This window comes from Ammospiza nelsoni, chromosome 8, assembly GCF_027579445.1.
Source record: "Ammospiza nelsoni isolate bAmmNel1 chromosome 8, bAmmNel1.pri, whole genome shotgun sequence".
In the NCBI taxonomy this organism is placed as follows: domain Eukaryota; kingdom Metazoa; phylum Chordata; class Aves; order Passeriformes; family Passerellidae; genus Ammospiza; species Ammospiza nelsoni.
This window is the reverse complement of record NC_080640.1, coordinates 19,162,497-19,182,247: the sequence shown is the minus strand read 5'-3', so window position 1 is coordinate 19,182,247 and position 19,751 is coordinate 19,162,497. Positions and strand designations below refer to the sequence as shown.

At 44.6% G+C, this 19,751-nt stretch overlaps 1 protein-coding gene across 3 annotated transcripts in view; it reads right to left on the bottom strand.

The window, feature by feature from the left end:
- The window catches only part of PAX2 (paired box 2), an 85,139-nt gene that overhangs the window by 31,569 nt on the left and 33,819 nt on the right, over window positions 1-19,751 (bottom strand). For all 3 annotated transcript variants that reach the window (XM_059477594.1, XM_059477593.1, XM_059477596.1), the window contains exons 4-5: window positions 19,415-19,500; window positions 17,261-17,380 (exon numbers count right to left, since the gene is read on the bottom strand). In XM_059477594.1, coding sequence (XP_059333577.1) covers window positions 17,261-17,380; window positions 19,415-19,500 — 206 coding nt within the window. The remainder of the gene's footprint in view (window positions 1-17,260; window positions 17,381-19,414; window positions 19,501-19,751) is intronic.

The following is a 19,751-nucleotide window of genomic DNA, read 5'->3' as shown; positions in this document are numbered from 1 at the left end:
GAATGGCACTGTGCTGGGCAACAGTCACTTCAGCTGATGAAGAACAGTGCTAAAAGCTTATAGGACAGGTATTTGCCAAGAAAGCAGATATTGGAAGGGGTCCTGTTCAAAGGAGTAATGGAAGACTTCAGCTGCAGGATGAGTCTGAGGATGCCACGTGGGTAACTGTGGTAACTGTACCCAATCAGGAATCAGCATCATCACCTTTCCCAGTTCCCTTTTAGTGGAAGGAAAACCTCTCTTTAAATCATAAGAATCTTAACAAACTGCTTGAGAGGCAAACCATGGCCTCAATCACTCTGTCCCTCACAAAGGCACACATTGCTGTCAGTGTGATCAGGCCTTGCACATGTGACAGGAAATATCTCTCCTCCAAGGGACAGCCAAGGGAGTGCACACAGTGAATGTTCAGAGTAAACCCTCAACACAAAACACAGAAATGCTCCATGGGTGTCACAGAGCTATTCTGACAGATAACAAGGAAATGCTGTGCCAAAGAACAACAGAACAACCTTGACTACATCTGACACAGGGAATATGCCTGTTAAATAATTCCAAAACAAAGAGACATTCTCAGGTCTGGAAGCCACAAAAACACCAAAATGGACAAGTAGTGCAAAGTAGCATAATTCATTACTTCCCTGGCCACATGTGACACACAGAACTCTTGCTCAGGGTGGGACAGGACCATCTCAACAAATAACTCAGAAGTATTGCTGACATAGGGAGATCTTTGTGGCACAGAAACATCTAGGAAGGTCATGAGAAGCTGTGCAGCTACCACACAAACATGGAGATACTGCTCTCTTTTAGGGAAGGGGCTATTACCATTCCTATGACGTCTGCCTGCAGTGCCATGGGGGCTTGATTTCAGCTGGGCCCTTGCAACTCTACCAATAAAAATCACAGTCATAACAAAAGCGAATGTGACTGGCATGAGAACTGCCAGCCAGGTGACACAGCAGAACCCATCTAATTGTCAAAGGCTCTGAGGGAAGCACAACTGTCTGATGCAGTGATGCTGAGCTGGCGGCTGCAATGCTGTCCCTCTGCACCAGCAAGGCGACCCTGTCTTCTCTTGCAGCCTGCCTGCACCATCCCTGCCGAGGTGCTGAACTCAGAGCAGCCCTCTCCTACTCCCTGAGCATTTGTGGATACATGTGCTGCCCCTTCCCAAATCACACTTTTGTGTTAAGACTGCTCTTTCCCTTTTTCCGATTTCTCTTCTCTTTTTTCCCCCTCTGATGTGTTCCCTTGTCCCCATGCAGCCTGGGCCTGTCAGGCAGCTTTCCTGTCCATCCCGGGGGGCCTTTCCCCACACTGCCAGTTGTTGCAGTTTCAAACTCAATTGTTCTCCTCGGTACTGAGGCAAATGGAGTCATTAATTACCTTCTATCGGCTGGGCCGAGTTCAGAACGCGATCGATAGCCAGTGCTTGTCATTCAGGGCAGCCAGCCCTGCGCAGGCCCTCGTGCTGCCTTCAGTGCAACACGAAGGACCCCAGCACCAGCAGACCTGGCCTTCAGACCCGGGTCTCAAGCTCCCCCTGGGAACAGCACACATCCTGCATCTGTGTCTGAACTGACCCCAACCAAGAGAGAGGCGAAGGACAAGGACCTTGTCCTGAGGTAGTGGGTCACACATTTTCAGAGGGCCAGGATTGTCTGGTACTGATGTCCTGATCCACACAAGCTCATCCAGTCTAGCTGTCACAATGTTTCTAGAGACACTGTTTGCATCCTCGGTAATTATTAAACTAATACTGTACTCCCTCCAGTAAGGATAAGCACAAGGACTGGCAGTCCTTACCTGGTGATCTTTTTGCCTTTCTTGCCCCACTAGTTAGAGGTTTGGAAAAGGAAGGCTATAAATTTTGGGTTACATTTCCTTCCAGGAGAATTTTTGTGGTCTTTTAGACAGTGCAAAAGATGTCATCTCTAGATGGGTCACTTCTATGTTTTAGCATGTAGTAGTGTTGCAAGAATTCTGAGTGCTTTGATTGTAATAACTGGTGGGGAGAAAGATGAACCTCAAATTCAGATGGGAAGGATCCTAAGTGAGTGCAGAATAGAGATGATGGAGCATGGAAGGGGCTGGCAAGGTTCAGGAATGCACAGAGAAGGAATGTTATCAGGGATGTACGCTGCGATGGTGAAAGAAGATACGTTATGTACAGTATCCTGCAGAAATAGGAATAGTGGGACATAAATACTGGAGGATTATCACCTCAAGGAAGACCATCAGCCTTCATGAACTCCAGACTTGTTCAGATTCCTGTGTCCATTTGCCTCAAGGGAATCCACAGACCTGAATTTCAGTATGCTAATTGATAGTACTGTGCTGGTCCATGTGTCCCTGTAGTTGAAGTGTGTCAGCAACACATAGACTGTATGTATTTCTTTCTTACATGCTCAGGCTTAAAGCAGAAAGGCTCAGAAACAACAGATTTTATGTTTTGAAATGAGGGTATAGCTCACATGAGGAATTGGTGAGTAAGGAAGGCTGCTTGTGCAGGGAAATGAGTGTGCCTGACTGAGGAAGAGTGAGATGTGTGCTGGTGCCTGACAGCAGTGCTTTTTACACAGGGTTGTGTATGACTGAGTACCCTAGATGGAGCAGGAATGGGCAGTGCAGCTTGAATACAGGCCTTACATGAGCAAAAATGGCAGTGCTCAATGAGAATGTAAATGTAATGAATTGTGTGTGCAAATGTGTAATGAAGTGTGTGCCCAGATCAGTCTTGGATTATCATGGGAGCATGTAAAATGCATTTAAGGAAGTGAGTGTGTATATGCATATGAAAATCATATGTATTTACTACTGTATCTAAGTGTATGATTGCAAATTTGGACAAGAGCATCTGGGAAACTAAGCCTGTGTTGGATAGTAAAAATCAGCACATCAGCCTTACTGAAAATGCCAGCAAAAGTCTTTCCAGGTGTTAGGATGCAAGCAGCTGTCTCAGATGTGTATACAACACGTACTACAGCATGTGTGGGTGTGCAAGTTTAGCCTAGGTAGTAGTTTCCTCGGTCCAGTATCTCTTACTAGTGCTATTAGGTTTGACTGTTAGACAAACAGAAATGCAGCTGCCTCTAGAATCCAGTACACTGCTTTGTTTACATTGACAGAGTAGCAACTGGCATTCTTACATTATACAGTGAGCCAGATCCTCTGGTCAGTGTACATCTGTAAGTCTCTTGCAATCAGTAGTTATACTGATTTACACATCCTAAAAGTTATCAGAAGGGTTATGCTGATTTATGCTGTTATGGTGTTGTGGTGTCCACAACACCGCCTGCAGCGCAGTGTCCTCAGGTACAGCTGCTGCTGCAGGGAGCTCAGAGCTATGCTTTCCCTCTGCCAGAGAAGGTGATGCTCCCAGCATCATTGGTGTGGCTTAACTCTCTTCTCTCATCTTCCTAAGCATGTTTGTTGGGGAGCTACTTCTCAGCAGGATCCCCCCTTGGTGAGCATATAAAAAAGGGGTGGCTTTTGTTAGCTCCAAAGGAGAGAAGCAACACAAAAAATTACATCGCATGCAGCCCTAACTATGCTTGTTTAGAGAAACTGCTTGCATTTATGAAGTCTTTGGTGCGGAAAGCAGGGTTGCAAATGACTGCATCAGAGCGACAGTAAAGGCCATTAATTTCCTGTTATGTTTTCCTGTGTTGGGGGCTTTATTAATTTAATTTTACACTGTCGAACAACAGCGAGCGCTGACACCGCCACACTTGGAGGGTTTTTTTTTTTCCTCAAGCAGCGCTTTGCCTGACATGGAAATCAACACTGCAATCAGGATTGCTAGACACAAAGCAGGGAGCCCAGAGCTCGACTGTCACCATCCAATTCCACCTCCCAGTTTGTGGGAATCCCTGAGATTCCAGTGGAGAGCACTGAGAAGACACCAGCATATAGACCGAGTGGATCTGGGTCAGACCATGGGCAGTCTAGAAAATATGAATTCCCCTTTAGACTGCTTGGTTCCGTCGGCTTGGTCCCCCACTAATATGCCTCCTTTCCTTCTGTTTCCCTCTAGACTTTCCCTTCCTTTCATTCCACCTATTTTCCCCTCATGTACACTTTTACCTTAACCTCATCAGTCAAAGGAGTCTGTACCTGCCCCTGAGCCAGATACTTGTGAATCATGTTATTGGAAGCTCTTCTGAGTCAGCACTAAACCAGTATTCAAGCAGAGTGTTTTTAGAGCTGCCATTTTTGACGTGCCATAAAACAAAGGCTCCAATCACTCAGAGTCATTAAAATTCCCATGGCATTTTTTGCAAGAGTGCAGACATTAACCTGGCTGTCCTGAACAAAATCCAGCCTGAGTGATTACCCACAGCATATCTTAATTCTCCTGTGGTTTCATTTGGACATGGCACAGCAAAATTTCACAGTTGATGCTCTGTATTGTTCAACATCTGCCATGGTCCACCTGAGAGTCAGCCACATTTCAGTAGAAAATGAGATCTTAAGAATGGGAAGGTTAATAAACAACATATGATACAGGATGGGTAATTGTGAAATGCCATGCAATAAAAGAGCTACAGGCTTGCAATAGGCAGCAATCTGCTTGAAACATCACCATGCAAAATATTTCTTTTTTGAATCCTCATTCCTATAATAACTGTTAACCATTAGAATAATTTGTCATCTTTCTGCATGAGGTCACACGAAGGCCATTATAGGTTCATGAAGGAACTTATACTGATGTGACCTCTATAAAATGTATATTGCAATATGTTCCAAATTGTAAGAGCTAGTCTCCAAACAAGAGAGGGCCCAGCCATGGGCAGCAATCAATTTCACAAACAAGTGAGGTCTCTGCAGAGAAAAGCCACAAGTATTTTTGAGGATTAGCTAGTGGAGTATTGTTTTTTGTTTGCTGGGATTTAATAAAGTTGTCCCAAACTCTAGAACAGTTCTGATCTTCTTGGAAAGTCAACCCTTCTGTTCAAGGCCTACCTCTTATCAGACTAGATGCCAAAAGGCAAAGCAAAAGAGCACCAAGTCCTTTGGGAAACCAGGCATGGAAGTATACCTGTCCTTTATAATAGCCTTTTCTAGGGCATTTAAGAGAGGAGTACAAGGCACTCAAGGTTTGATGAACATTTCATAACAACAATCACCTCATTAAGGTTTAATCAGATGTCTACCAATCTGTTCCAATGCAGATCCCCTAGCTTAAAACCAGAATAGCTCCTCTGACCAAAAGAAAAAGTCAGGGCCAAAGAGAGAAAGAAATCCTGACCTGATGCACATCCAAAAGGAAACCATGATACCCATGACCTGGCTCCTGTTCTGTCTCTGTACTCATATGTGTTTTCCTGTAGCTGTTGACCTCTGTGGGAAAAGGCCTTTCTACTTTGAACCTATTGGGATGTAAGCAGTAGGATGCTTGGATGAATGAAGGAAAAGTGAAAGGAAAATGTGAATCCAGGCATTATTTTTAGGCCTCTTAACAAAACTCTGACATTTTAAAGGGCCTTAAGATGGGCATGAATTGCATTTGACACCTATTTAAAGCATCCTTTATTTTATCTGATTGATTCTTGGAAAAATCATCTTCAAAGAGCTATGGATGGAGACAGAAGACAGAACATGTCTGGTGTGTGTCAATAGATAGATACAAATATGTATCTGTAATTGCTTCTTTCCAGCCATCTACTACTAAGAGAGTTATTCCTCATATGCAATATCCTAGAGCTTAGAATAGCCTCTGCAGGTCAACACAAAATGCTGGTTTATCAGCAGAGATAGCTGGAGTCCTGAAAGTCCTGAAAGCATGATAAAATGTTCACAAACAGCATTTTTTTCAAGCAAGGTCTGGTGACAAAATTAAACACACTGGTTTTTCTTACTTTATCCTCTCCAGTCAAATTGCCTCCTTGCCCCTCATCTATCCAGTCAAGATTCTCACGGGCTAATCGCTTGGTGAGATCTTGTTGTTCCCCTGGGATCCAGTGAAACAAGGCCAGAGGATCTGATACTATCACTTAGGGAAGTAAAGAGCTTCTGCTTTCCTTCCAAACAGCAGGAGCAGCAGCTCCCATTTTGGGAGGAGGGGTTTCTGTGGCCCTGACTGAGAACAAGGTGCTTAGTGTTTTCCTTTAGCACAAGAAGACACTCCTCTATAGGAATGATTTACATCTATGAACAGCAAGCGATGCTTAACGTTACACTGATGTAGACTTGGGAGTGCAGAGATAGCCAAATTAGGAGCTAATTGGTGCACTGGGGACTGACTGTTGGGCCCCCTTGGCTGCTGGATGTGATCACGAATAGAAAGAAAAAAAGGAAGAAAGAAAGGGAGAGAGCAGGAGCCATCCTCCAGCCAATGCCTCTCTAAAGGTTGGGATTCCTGAGGCCGCTTCTGTCTAGTGCTGTCAAGGTCAGCAGGTTCAGGTTCACTGAACGGTCAGGATGGTTTGAATTACTGGCACTGCCTGCCGATTCCTCCGCTGATCGTGATCCGTCTTCCAGCACCAGCTGCGGGATGATGCTCCCCAGCCATGTGCTGTGCACGGTGTGGGGCACAGGGAGTGTCAGAGAGGCAGATGCTCTCGTTAAAAGGATAAGTTTTTAGGAAGATTTAAGGACCCAAGGCAATGCTGAAGAAAGGCACATGCTCCAACCACTGAGCGTGTGGAGACTAGGTTTCTAGAAACAGCCATTCTGGTCCATTTTTCTTTTACCTGGATAACTGCACATTAGTATGTGCAAGTAAACAACACTGCTTGGACATTTTCTCCCCAAACACATATAGCTGTGTGATCAGGCTAAAAGGCAGGGTAGCCAGCATGTTCCTACAAGGCAGTCTGCAGAGAGTGCCAGAAGGTGCTCAGAAAGCTGACTGCCAGTGTGTCCTGCAGCAGGTAGTCTTGGAGCCACTGAAGAGACCTCACCAGAGCAGGTGGCGAGAAGCCATGCCTGCAGAGGTATGAGTTTGCATAGCCAGGCTGGCAGTGTCACAGATGTGTGCCTGCAGTGGCACCAGGGTGTGGCTGAGTGCCTACGTGTGTGTGTGTGTGTGTGTGTGTGTGTGTGTGCCATCCAAGCAGCCAAAGCAGCAGTGATAGCAGAAGTATATGAGAAAGAAAGTGGCAGGAAAGAGCAACAGGAGGGATTTAGAAGACAACAGGGTTGTGTAGAAGTAGTGTCTGGTGTTTGTCTTAGATGAGAACATGTCCACAGGCATCCTTTACTTGCTTTCAGTAGAGTTGCACTACAGAGAAATCTGGCCCTCTCAATCTGTAAGCTGAAGTGCTTACTCTTGCTTCTTGTTCTGAGCTCTGTTGTGTTCCTCTGTGAGTCAGTCACTCATGTGCAATAGCTATGGATACGCAGCTTTTGTACTCACACCTCTGTGTTTGCTTGCCACACACATTTCTACACCTGTTGAAAACTCCATGTAGAGCTGTGAATGCAAGAGACTGCCCATACCTTGTGCCCATACATGAGGCCTCTTGCACAGCACCCTTGGTGCTCACCAAGATGTGGAAGAGATCAGGGTTAATGCCATGAGATCTGCTCCACAGAAGGGAAGCCCCCATCTCCTCTAAGCTTAGCCCAACTATTCTAACGAGCTCTGTGTGTCGCCTGCTCTAGGAAGCATGTTGTGCCTACTGTCACCTCTCTTCAACTCCTCTCCCAGTTCCCTCTTCCACTGCAGAGCAAGGGGCTATGGCAAGAAGGGTCAGAAACAGTGCCCAGTATCATGCTGGTTTACATTAATGAGATACACACAGTGTAATCTGGCAATGGAATCAGCTCTACAAAAGGAGGTAATAGCAGGCTGCCATGAGCAGAGCAGCTCAGGTAATTGGTTTATCTATCTAGAAGCAGTAGTAGCAATCTCTGCACAGACAGAGTAGCAGTAAAGTCTCTTCCTTAAGGCTATTTCCTTTGTCTTTTCAATTGCTTGCACATCCATGTGAGATAGAGAGAGAGAGAGAGAGAAAGAGCTAGAGAGAGAGAGAGGGAGAAATGTTAATTTGTGAATTAATGGCTTTTCTCTGCGGAATTGTAAATTCAAATGTCACCTCACAGGGTGACACTACGCTGGGCTGCTGAGGAAGCAATGATAAGATCCCCCCCATCCCCATGCCGACATATACCCATGCCCCTCCCCTCCCTGAAAGATAGCTACGAAGTGGAACATGCTACTTTTAATTTGCAGTAACACCACAGCAGAGGGATGCAAGAATGACTGCTTTCCAACCCTCCCTTCCACAGCAAGCTGGGCCACATCTTTTCCTCTCTACCTCCTTCCACCCCCTCTTCAACCCCTCCCATTTTAAACTGTGTCCAAGACAACACATTATCTAAACTCCCCCCACCCTGAACTAATCAAAGGATGAGCTAAGGGAGGGCTCTTTAGAATGGATGCCTCTGCAACCCTCTCCTCTCCTGCAATAATCAGGTGAATTAATGACCCTGAAGTTAAAGTGAGCGCTGATACTCAGGCGTTGTGCAGCGTAGGGGAGAAAGCCTTCATTGTTTTCGAGCAGGAGGCGGGCAGCAGCAAGGGAGATTCATGGATGGAGATTGAATATGCAATTTTCTTTCACCTTGCCAAGAGCTGCCCCTGGGCTGTGCCTGGCCTAAATTTTTTTTTTCCTCTTGCCATCTCTGCCTTATCCGGCCCTCCCACCTCCCTTCCATTCTTTCCAGAAAATTACCTTCAAAATTGATTTCCACTTTTACAAACAAATATAATGGGAACATGAGGGGGGAAAAAAATCTTGGGCTGTGATGAATTAGGGCTGTCAGGTGCTTCCAAGTCTCCTTTGTTTTTGTTTTACTGCCTGTTAGGTTCTTTGTTTTTCCACCAACTGGGAATAATGCCCCTCCCCACAGTCCCCATGGTGCATGGCTACCTTCACAGGATATGGCCACCACCTGATGTCATCACTGTGTTATCCCTGCTCTCCATCACTGTGAGCAAACAGCCGCTGCTAACAGGCTGTCCTGGCCCTTCACACCAGGACACACCTGATCCTGTGGAGACACTGCATGTCCCAAACTACTGGTGATCTGGGTCCTACAGCCCAGGTACAGGTCTGTTGATTTGCCTCTGATCTTCTTCACCCTCCTCCTCCTGTTTTCCCTTGCCTTATTCAGCTGATGGACAGATCCCAGCTCTCCCTGTTCTGACAGATCAGCCTGGGTCATTGGCATGTCACCATGACCCATGTTTTGTGTCAGTGCCATGTCACCTTTATTCCATGATAGTATTGCCCTTATGTCTCATTGCTATGTCACTTGACCCCAAGCCAGTGTCTCTCACTTGTCATGGCATCCTCATCCACTGTTATACCAACAACCCTCTAAAATACCATTTGCCTGCACATTGCCAGCTATTTCTGATTCCTTTTGCAGTTGATTCTGTCATCCACTGTGTGTTAACCTGGGACCCTCATGGGTTCAGACACCATGCCCTCTGACTCCCATACTCTTTGCCTCCATGACAACTTATAACAGCCACCTCCATGATTGCAGGCAGACCCAATGTAAGACTCATATAAAATGAACAAGAAGATCCAGAGAACCAGGCATCTAGCAAAACTGGTGAGCAGCCTTTGCACAGGTAGAATCATTGAGGAGGCAGAGACACTAGGAGGAGTTGTAGCTGCCTGACTCCTGTTGACATGTTAGCTCCCAAGAATGAGTCAAAAAGTGGAAAAATATCTAACCACAAACTAATTACTAGTCAGAAAACCACACACTTACGGTACTCACACAAATAAATGTAAAGAAAAGCTCTATGCATAAGTAGTGCCCATAAAACATAGCAAATTAACATTAAAGACACAAGAATGCAAACTGAGACACACAGAGGTACTAATGTAGGTGCATGTCAATTAAATGTAATTTCTGAATAAACAAATAACTTACAAAAGTATATGTACACTAACTAAATGAAAGCCTGTAACTCAAAGTAATTTCCTTAAATTAACATGTACAGAATCAAATAAAGTAAACAAATACAAAATATTTACATAAATAAACAGCCTTTATACAGGCAAGAACAACCAATATGTGTATATATAAATATATATATAACATACACACAAATATATAACCTCAATGCAAATACACATCTGTACAAACTATATACAGAAGTGCGCAGCATTAGCAGGCTACATATTCATATCCAGCAACCACAAAGATACATTGATACTCCAAGTATGTAACAACACATACACTCAGAATATACATACAAATATACAACATTCACATATAGTCTCAAAATGTGAATACAAATACCTCGCATTCATAAAAATACATAGCACTAATACTGAGCCTACATGCCCAGAGATCCATATGAACCACAGTACCCATCCTCCTACTAGGCAATATTATACACAGCTTAACATACACATTTTCTAGGTCTCCATAGGCATGCACAAAAATACGGGTCCAACCTGCCACTCACCCCAGTACACAAGCACAGATAAGTAGAGACTAGTGATCCTAACACAGAAATACAAACACCAAACAGGCGTGCATTCCTAGAGATACAAATACACAATCAGAGATGCACAAATACAACTGCAGCCAGACCAGCTTGTCTTCAGAGAATAGCAGCCCCTGCCAAACTAAGCAGCACTATAAGCTCTGGAAGCAGGGCATTCTATCCAAACTGCTTTCTGTGATGTAAGCTGTTAACTCTCCCTTACCTGACTTCTTTCTGAGCAATGTGTACTCCCCAAACTCTCAGCATATGTGCAGACACCTCACACAAACACATGTATCCTGTTTCTCCTGCTCACAGACTGACCTCCAGATTCCTGGTGCAGCAGCCCACATTTCTGTCAGTGCTGTACTGCTTATTCACTGTCTTGTGCTTCATCCAGTTTCCCCCTCCTCTGTTTTCCTATACACACTCTCCCTTTTCTGACATCCTCCTGCAGCTTATTTATAGAGGTGCAGGACGAGTAGCAGGTGCTTTTCTTATGTCCTTCCAGGGGTCTCACTAGCTGAAGACCTTCAGGAGGGAGAAGTGGGTGATCACTTGGAATAAACTCCCTCTTCAATTTATATTTTCATCTAGAATGGCAGGGAGTGTTTCCTAGACTTGTGTGTATGAACACAGTGAGCCTGGTCCCCTGTGACTGCTCCTGTTTGCAGAGATACACCATTTCTGCAAGCTGCCAGTCACTGGAAACTCACCCATGCTGCATAAAACCGCAGTCCCAGAGAAAGTAGGAGAAAAACATTGTGAGAGTTTGAAAGACTCCAGAATCTGCTCAGCCCATCTGCACATCCATAAACTGCTGTGTATACACCCCACAACTCCGTGTGATAGTTGGAACATAGGGTTAGCACCTGAGGCAATATAACTGCATGTGTCTCTGGTATCATTAAGACTATTGCTGACCTGCAATAAAGCAGCCATATAGAATAACACAAACAAGTCAGCTGTGGTGACAAAAAATCACACTGTGAAACAATTCAGGCTCGCCACAGACAGTAGTGCTGTTCCATCACCTGCAGGGGTCCAAACAGACCCTGTTGTGTTCAACAATTATTAGGGTTTGAGGAGAACAGAAATATACCTACTATGCCCAGAGATGGACATACATCAGGCCATGACACAGTCAAGTGGAATGACTCACTCATATTCTTAGCAAACATATGCAGGCAGCATAGAAAAATGAATGAATGCATTTCCCCATAGGACAGCTCTGGGCTAGACCTCTGCTCTGGTACAACTCCAGCATAAGCAAAGCATCACCATGCAGATGACAGCATAAGCACGCTGTATGTTCTGAAATGACCCCAGCATGCTGTGGAGCACTAATATCACATTTCATGAAAACACACCATTCTGAATATGGTGCTGCAGTGACGTAGCTGCATTGACTTCACTGTCATGGCCAGTCTATTTTCAACCAACACATTATATCAGCTGCAGTAACAACTCTATGAATTGCAGTGACAGCACAGTAGAAACTGCACCAGTGAACCAACAATTACCATGTTGAAACACCCTTACTGCATGCCGTGATGCAAACATACCACAAAAAACAATTCACAGCTGCTCCTGTGAAGAGTGTAATGGCCTTGAGTGTAATGGGGCAGCAGACCAAGTAGTGATACAGTTAATCTCATCATTAGCATCACAAACCCACAACCTATAGTGATAGTTACAGCAGGATAACCACAACCAAACTGCCTGCAAACACATACTGTGTGCCACTGACAATGACACAGTCGTCTGAAATATCATAGCTGTGTCTCTCACACCGTATTATCCCTGCCACTCTGAACAACACAAATGGGATCATACTTGCAGTGGCATACTCAGCTGCTGTATACCTGCTCAAAAACTTAGACACATTACACACCTCTGCTCTATGCTACTTTCCACTTGAAGAAAATTTTGAACCCAAGTCTTTAAAACAGTTTATGTCCTGGGGCAGTATTTTAAAAAACAACTTTCAGTAATGGAATTGTCACAGATGTCCCTGCCTCGTACTTCATCAGAAGGAGGCATTTTTACTTTTCCAATATGAAAATCAGATCACAACAAGGTAGGAAAAGTCCCAAGCTGAACACTGTCAAGACCCTGCTCTGCACTCAGAGTCCTCCCATTTGGAGTGAGGAAAGAGAAAGCCACCTGTAACAAAAGCACTGATTTTCAGTAGAGGATCTTATGGCAATAACAGTCAGAAAATTATATGAGCAGCAGCAAAGAGAGGGGCAGTGATGCTACCTATCCTATAGCTCCAGGATTAACAGTGCAGATACTCCTACAGGTAGTGGCAGCACCCTGTTCAGCACGGCCCAATTCCATTTGAGGAGTATGGTGAACCATCTGCACTGATACAGTTAACTCTTCTTGGAAAACACCACCAGATCTGTAGAAATCTTGGTGACTCTTCATTGTCCCACTGCACTGACACAGCCCTGCATTACTAGGCATCAATGTAACTCGCTGTAATCATCAAAATGACAAGTGAAGGATGGGAAGAAGGGACTTCTTCTGCCTTTTCAGGCTTGCTCCCCCATCTCTGTTGGGGATTTCTTCACTGCAAACACCGTATTATTGCCATTTACAGTAGCAATCACTCAGTCCCCTCCTCTCCCACAAACCTAGTGCTGATATTAGCACTGATCACACTAACAAGCCTTTGGGTTTTATTACTACTGATACTAATAATACTGGACACATTACGTCTGCTCCCACCAATAACAGGCTGCAGATATGATCCCTGCTAATGTCGATAATACTGGGGGATATTATCTCTGCCATTGTCAGCACTGCAGATATTATTGCCAGTAATGCTGTCAAATACTACAGATACTGTCAAGGACCAAGATTAATAATGCTGAGAATGTTACAGCACCAACCTCACTGGAAGTTGAATCCCAAATGAGAATTTAGGGTTAGACAGGAAGTCTGTTTGCAGTCTATTATGGAAAGAAAGGGCCATGTCTCATAAGAATGGTTTCATAAAAATTGCTGAAGTTTCACCCAGCTGAAGATGCAGTGTTATATACTCTATATACCCACGCTGGCAGCAGCGTGATATACTCTTTTCCTGTTATCTAATTACTTATCTATCTATCTATCTATCTGTGTATCTTTCTGTTTATCTGTCTTTCGCTTTCTCGGCATTTCTCCTTTTTTTCTCCTTGTACCATGCTCAAGACTACAGTATGAGTGACACTAAGTTTTTGTTAGTGCCTCTGGGTCACCCCAGTTCTCGTTCTTTTAGCTGTCAATTAAGGGATTATGAAAAAGCAGAAATAGTTGCATATTCTTCCCCTTTGTCCTTCTGGATATTGTATCGCTGCTTCTTAGTCTGGCAATGACCCTGCTGAACATGGTTGGCCTGCCAACACAGAGTACTACAATACTCAAACCATAAAGAGCCAGGAATTCATGTTTTCTGATGCAACTTGATAGTGTAAGACCCTCACTGGTCTTGAGAAAGTCATCACATGCTGCAGGGTGACCTCTGCCTTTGGAAGATGGTGGGTATAAGTGAAGGAGGGTGTAAGGTCAGAGGGAAGTTACAGCTCCACTGGCAATGCCCACAGTGCTACACAAATGTTTAGTCAAACATTTTAGTCAAATTAATTTCAAAATCGCAGGAGACCAGCTCTATCACAAAAGTCAGAAATTTTGCAATCACTGGTTATAAACTGAAAAAAAGTGTATTTTGGTCTTAACAAGGCAAATCCTGACCATCCATTCTTGGCATTCACCTGAGGAAGACATACTGAGTTTTGAGGAAAGACTCATGGCCAAAAGTTCCTTGTTGTGACTAGTAGACACTCAGAGGTGCTTCCCAGCTAGCTCTCTCTCAATGTCATACATCACCCAGGCCACCCTTGCACTTTCAACCAGCGAATTTGGTAGGTTGGGATTCCCACTCTTTCCTCTAACTCCCTGTGGGGGACACACCTGGCTGTCAGCGTCCATCTCGGAGCCCACCTCATGCATCCGTCTGGCTCTTTCTGTCCAATCGGGAGTTCTGCTACATCATCTTGACACATAATTATTTCTCTTCTTAATCATCTGTGCTACTGTCTAATGTAGACACCAGCTGCAGCAAGGAGGACCTGGGGGAGGGGGTGTGCTCACAAAGAAGCTTCTCTGTCTTTCTCCTACCCTGTTCCCCCCAGCCATCACAGAGGTTGCTAACAAGGTTTTCAGAACTGGTGATTCAGGAACGGTTTGGTACTTCCCCTTTCTGCTGAACTGCATTCCTCACAGAGGAATCCTTGCAGCAGAGCTGGTCCAACAGAGCAGAAAGAAAGAGAGAGCAGTGCTGCTTCTTCTGCCTCCTTTAGGGAAGAACCACTCCCTAAATGCTTGGAAAGTAGATGTGCAAAGCTCACAAGGGCTTTTCAATGTAAGAATAAAACCTGAAGTTAAGAAAGAAACTGCAAAAAAGTGTTCAGAAGCCCTGGGAAATACTGAGAAGGTGTATGCATCCAGCATGAACATGAAAGAAATACGTTGTATCTCTTGACAAACTTTTCCTACTCCCCATCTCAACTAGAAACAATCAGAATGTTCAGAGCTACAGAGGAGACTGCCCAGGAATGAGTGAAGATCACTGGCTTTGCAAAACTTCCCCTTGCACCCTTCTAACCTTACGACTCAGCCCCGCAAAGGGACAATATTTTTCATAATTTCTGAAGGCCAGTGGGAGCCCAGATAACTCAACTCATGGTTAGAGATGTTGAGCAGCTAGCTGGAGGTCCCATGTGAACTTTCTCTGGGTCAGGAGCATGTGTCCCTGCAGCAGATATCTGGGATGGCAGGATTAAGGCTGTTATCTAAGGCAGTTGCAACCATATCATGTAACTGCCACCTAAAACTCTGAGAGCTAAAGACAAACAACATCTGCAGAATTGTCTGGTTGGAACCTTTTTGATTCCTAGTAGGATATTTGGGCACTTGGCCAACAGCAAGGAGCTGCATAGTGTCAGTTGCCTAAATCAAATCTGGAATGAATTAAGGACAGACACAAAGACTAGTTCTTACCATCAATATATAATTGTGAAGTGTCACAGTCTTAGATGGCTGCTGTGTTGTTTCTGTGTTTAATTGTATTGTTCCAAAGAAAGCTCAGGTTCTGAGGCTGGAAGTGACTGTGTGGCTGCATCTAAAGTGGGATGATCTTTCCAGGTATAGCCTGAATAGTAGCTAAAGCCAGATTGAAGAGCCTAATTTCTAATGAGATGTGGAGACACCATGTTGAGAGATGGTGATCACCACATTGGACTGTATGAGAACAGGGATTCTCAAAACCCTCAAATAACTGCCAGGAGATCTGCACAACTGTTAGAGAAACGTGTCATTCAGTTTGAAATGTCACTATTTCCTGTGTATGTAATGATGGAAAATGCTAGAAAGGTTTGCAATATTTGTCTTTTATTCCTGACATTTTTTGACTTTGAGGCATTGACTCAGTCCTTCCATTGCTACACTTTTTTCTTAGCTGGGCCCTACTGCCATCTAGCTGGGAAATGGATCTTCCTCTGGGGCCCCGATCCAATTTCCAATGACATCAGCAAAAATCTTCCCATTTGCTTTAACAGAAGCTGGATTGGGTCCTTGCTTCTAGTTTTACTTTGTATAAGGGAGGAAGGAAACATGATGACTGCCTGTTGTTCTTAGGATTACTGTGTTTGTTTGGATCAAAAACTTACAGATGTGAACCTCACCAGAACCAATACTGAGAAAATTACTAGCAAAACCTCAAAATGCAGCATCTGTCTCAGGAGAGCTTTTTCTTCTCACCACATATCACAGAGAACTCTCATGTTCTCTTGCGCTGCACAGCATTGGGATTACAGCACACACAGCACCCTGAGCCACCTGTCCTAAGAGGTCTTTCCATGCAACAAGCAACACAACATACTGAAGTCAGAGCTGAACCCAACAAAACTGCTCAGCCAATATTCTTTGAAAAGTTCACCTCCTGGCCCTCAGGTTTAGAACAAATCAAATTTAAAAAGACAGACTTAAGGAAAAGTGTTTGAAAGCCACCATAAGAGCACCAAGACCTTACCCACCCCTCCTGACTCAGTCTATTTAGACCTGAGGCTCCAGCTTTTGATTCATTTCAGGATCTTTGCCCTGGATACTTCACAGCAAGTAGGAGGCAAAAGGAGAGAGCTTAATACTGTTTCATTATAGCCTTATTGAAAGGCTTAGAAACAACCTTAGGATCACAATACTCAGAAGACCTCCTGTTCTGCTTTCAGACTGTTGCAAGCATGACAGCTTTGCTGTGGTAGATGCTACTCATTGAAAACTGGGCCCTTGTGATCACCAGCTAATGTAGCTCGTGGCACATCACAGGGCAGGAACTTGTTTGCAAGGGGAATGAAAGACAGCTCCCACATTGCTGGTGCTTCTCCAAGATGGCATTTAGTTTGAAATCAAGTGAGTCAGGGAAACCATGTTTACCCACAGTTCAAAGTCCGGGCACCTGCTGGCTCCTGGGGAGCTCAGTTCCAGCCGTTTCCAGCAGTGAATGAACTTGGGATCAGCTCCAGCAATGGAGACGGCTCTCTGCCTGCTGAGCAGATGTCTGGAGACGCAGCCTGTCATGAAAGGCCTCGGAAGAAGAGCATTCCAAGCCAGCAGGGCAGTGGCGGGGAACTGGTCTCTGTTGCTAAAACTGATCTAGCCCCTGGAGCAGCTGCAAACCTTGGCCTGAAATTGGAGCCTGTACATGGGGACAAAGAATATAAAAGGGAGGATGAGCTTCTCCCCTCCCCCTACCTTCATCACGTTTCCTCTTCTCGCCATTCGACCGAGGAATCCCCAAGATCCCGTTAATGGAGTAAGAGCCCACTGGATCATTGGAGGCACTGGAGACAGGAGGGGATGCTGTGCTGGGCACTGGACGAAAGGAAAAGGGAGAAAGGGCCATCAGGAGAGCAGCACAGCACTCAGGGATCCCCAGCTGAAAGCTATGCATGCCACCAGTCTAATAGGAAAGCCTGGGCACTAAGCAGATTCCTGGTCCTTCATGCTGAAGGATTTACTCTACTGTATCCCAGCAAAGCTGCATCCCAGCTTTGCTTGTCCACTGCTATACTGTAGCTTCACAGCCTTCCAATACAGGGCCATTGATAACAAGTAAGTTTACTCCATCAAGAAGCTAAATGTTGTTACATCCCAGTTCAGAGCAGGCTTTCAAGGTAATCCAGTGAAATGCTGCATAGGCCACATTCTCTAGTGACCTTATAGTCCATCCATATTTTACCAGATCATTTCTTCTCAGTATTTTTTCACCAGGAGTGCACATGCTCTGTCTTAGACAGACTAGACTCTTACATGCCAACCTGAAACACTTAGTGAAAAAATTACCTTCTTAGCATAGGTTAGAAGCACTTCAGTACTAGCCTATTAAATTCAGTTCCCTACTGGAATGACTGGGTGATACATACTACCACCCAGATTAATGAAAACCTAGTGCCTTCCCTTTGTACTCACCAATATCAATAGGCAGAATGCTCTGGCCACCTGGCTGTCCAAGATTGCTCATGAATTTCCAATATATCAAAAGTGACAAGTAATCCAAATTAAAAATGATCCCTTTGTGATAATCAGGCCTTTAGAAAATAGAACAGGTAGACCTATGCATCCAGCAGGCATACCTATTGTGTCCCAGTGTGTCCCAGTAATGGAAAGAATATCCCAGTTCTCTTACAGGCCACTATTCATCATTCAGCTCATAAAGCACTGATCTGAAGCAATCAATACATCCAACAGAAGCCTTTCAGGATGGAGCAGAACCTTTCAACACTCTCCAATGTAGACCCACTTCCTAGAATATCCCAGAGCAATGAGACTCCACTAGAAGCACTCACAATCACTACCCCAGCTCAGCCATTGCATTCCCTAGACATTGCACTGCTGTTCCAAGAAGGAATCTGCCAGCTCTATCTGTTGTGATCAGTGATCGCCAGTCCAGTGAGCAAGTCCATATTAAAAGAGCATCCAGAAATGTTCTTCCATATTTGCCCATTGTAATCCTGAATACAGTTTGTGTACAGGATATCTACCAGCTCTGTCCCATGCAGATGAGCATTTTCTGGTAAATCCTTGTGTAGCAGCAGATTCTCCATAACCAACAGAATCTAAGAAAGTCTTAGGCCACAAATAAACTACTGTAATTCACAGTAACCCAGAATACTGCATGTTTTTCCTGCTCTAGTTTGTCACTAGATAAAGCTCTGCTAACAAGGGCAGACATATCCACCCCACAGTTCACAGATTAGAAAGTATCTCATCACACATCTAACACAGTACCTCTAAACAGACTAGGAGGCATTTGGTCACTGTATAACAGCCTCCATCTTCTGTTCATCTCAACAAACTAGCAAAACATCTCCCGCAGCATTCTCAGTGAAATACACCCATGGGATACCTGACTGCAGAGCTAGAACAATGAAGAACTTAGTTGTGAGGCAGCTGGAATATCTTACCCATGTTTGTGTGTTACTACCATTAAAAAATTGACCATTTCCATCAAAGGGAGAGGAGAGGAGAGAACAAAAATTGGTAGGGAGGAAAAAGAGAGTCAGAGGAAGGACAAGGGAAAAGGTGAAGACTGATGCTTAGACAGGACAGCAGTAAATAGTTCTGTATAAGGAGATGAAGGAGAGAGCATGAACATGAAATGGACATTAAGGCAGAATCACTTGGGCAAACCCCTACTTTGGGGTAGTTTCTCTGTGATTCACTTCTCTGCATTGCAACAGGGGAGACAAAGAATAGAAAACTCTGATTTTCATGGAGGCTTCTTTCCCCCCACCCCTCCTCCCTTTTGCTCTGCTTAGCATCTGCTTGTCAGACTTTGTTCCCTCAACTAAGCTTCATCCCTATTTCCACTTGACCTGTCACCACCCCTCATGCCGGTCTACTTACCAATAGTATGTCCTGGTGCAGTCACACCTGTCCCACTCCCATCTGGTGTTGGGTGAAAAGGTTGCTGAACTTTGGTTCTGATGATCCTGGAAAAGAGTGAAACACATTCAGAACTCAAATGCATCTTCTCTGTGCCTTTGCAGACCCACAGTCCCAGATATCAGAAGCTGAAGGCTCGATCTGAGCTCTCAGTGCAGCAGAGTGGCTTCATTTGCCTTGTGGTCCTGATTCTACTGCTTTAATAGTCCAGCTCTCAGAGAATCATCCTATTTCTGCTCTGTCATCTTTATCCCAAACTTGGGTGTTCACTGCATAAGGATGGTGTTCAGTGAGCATG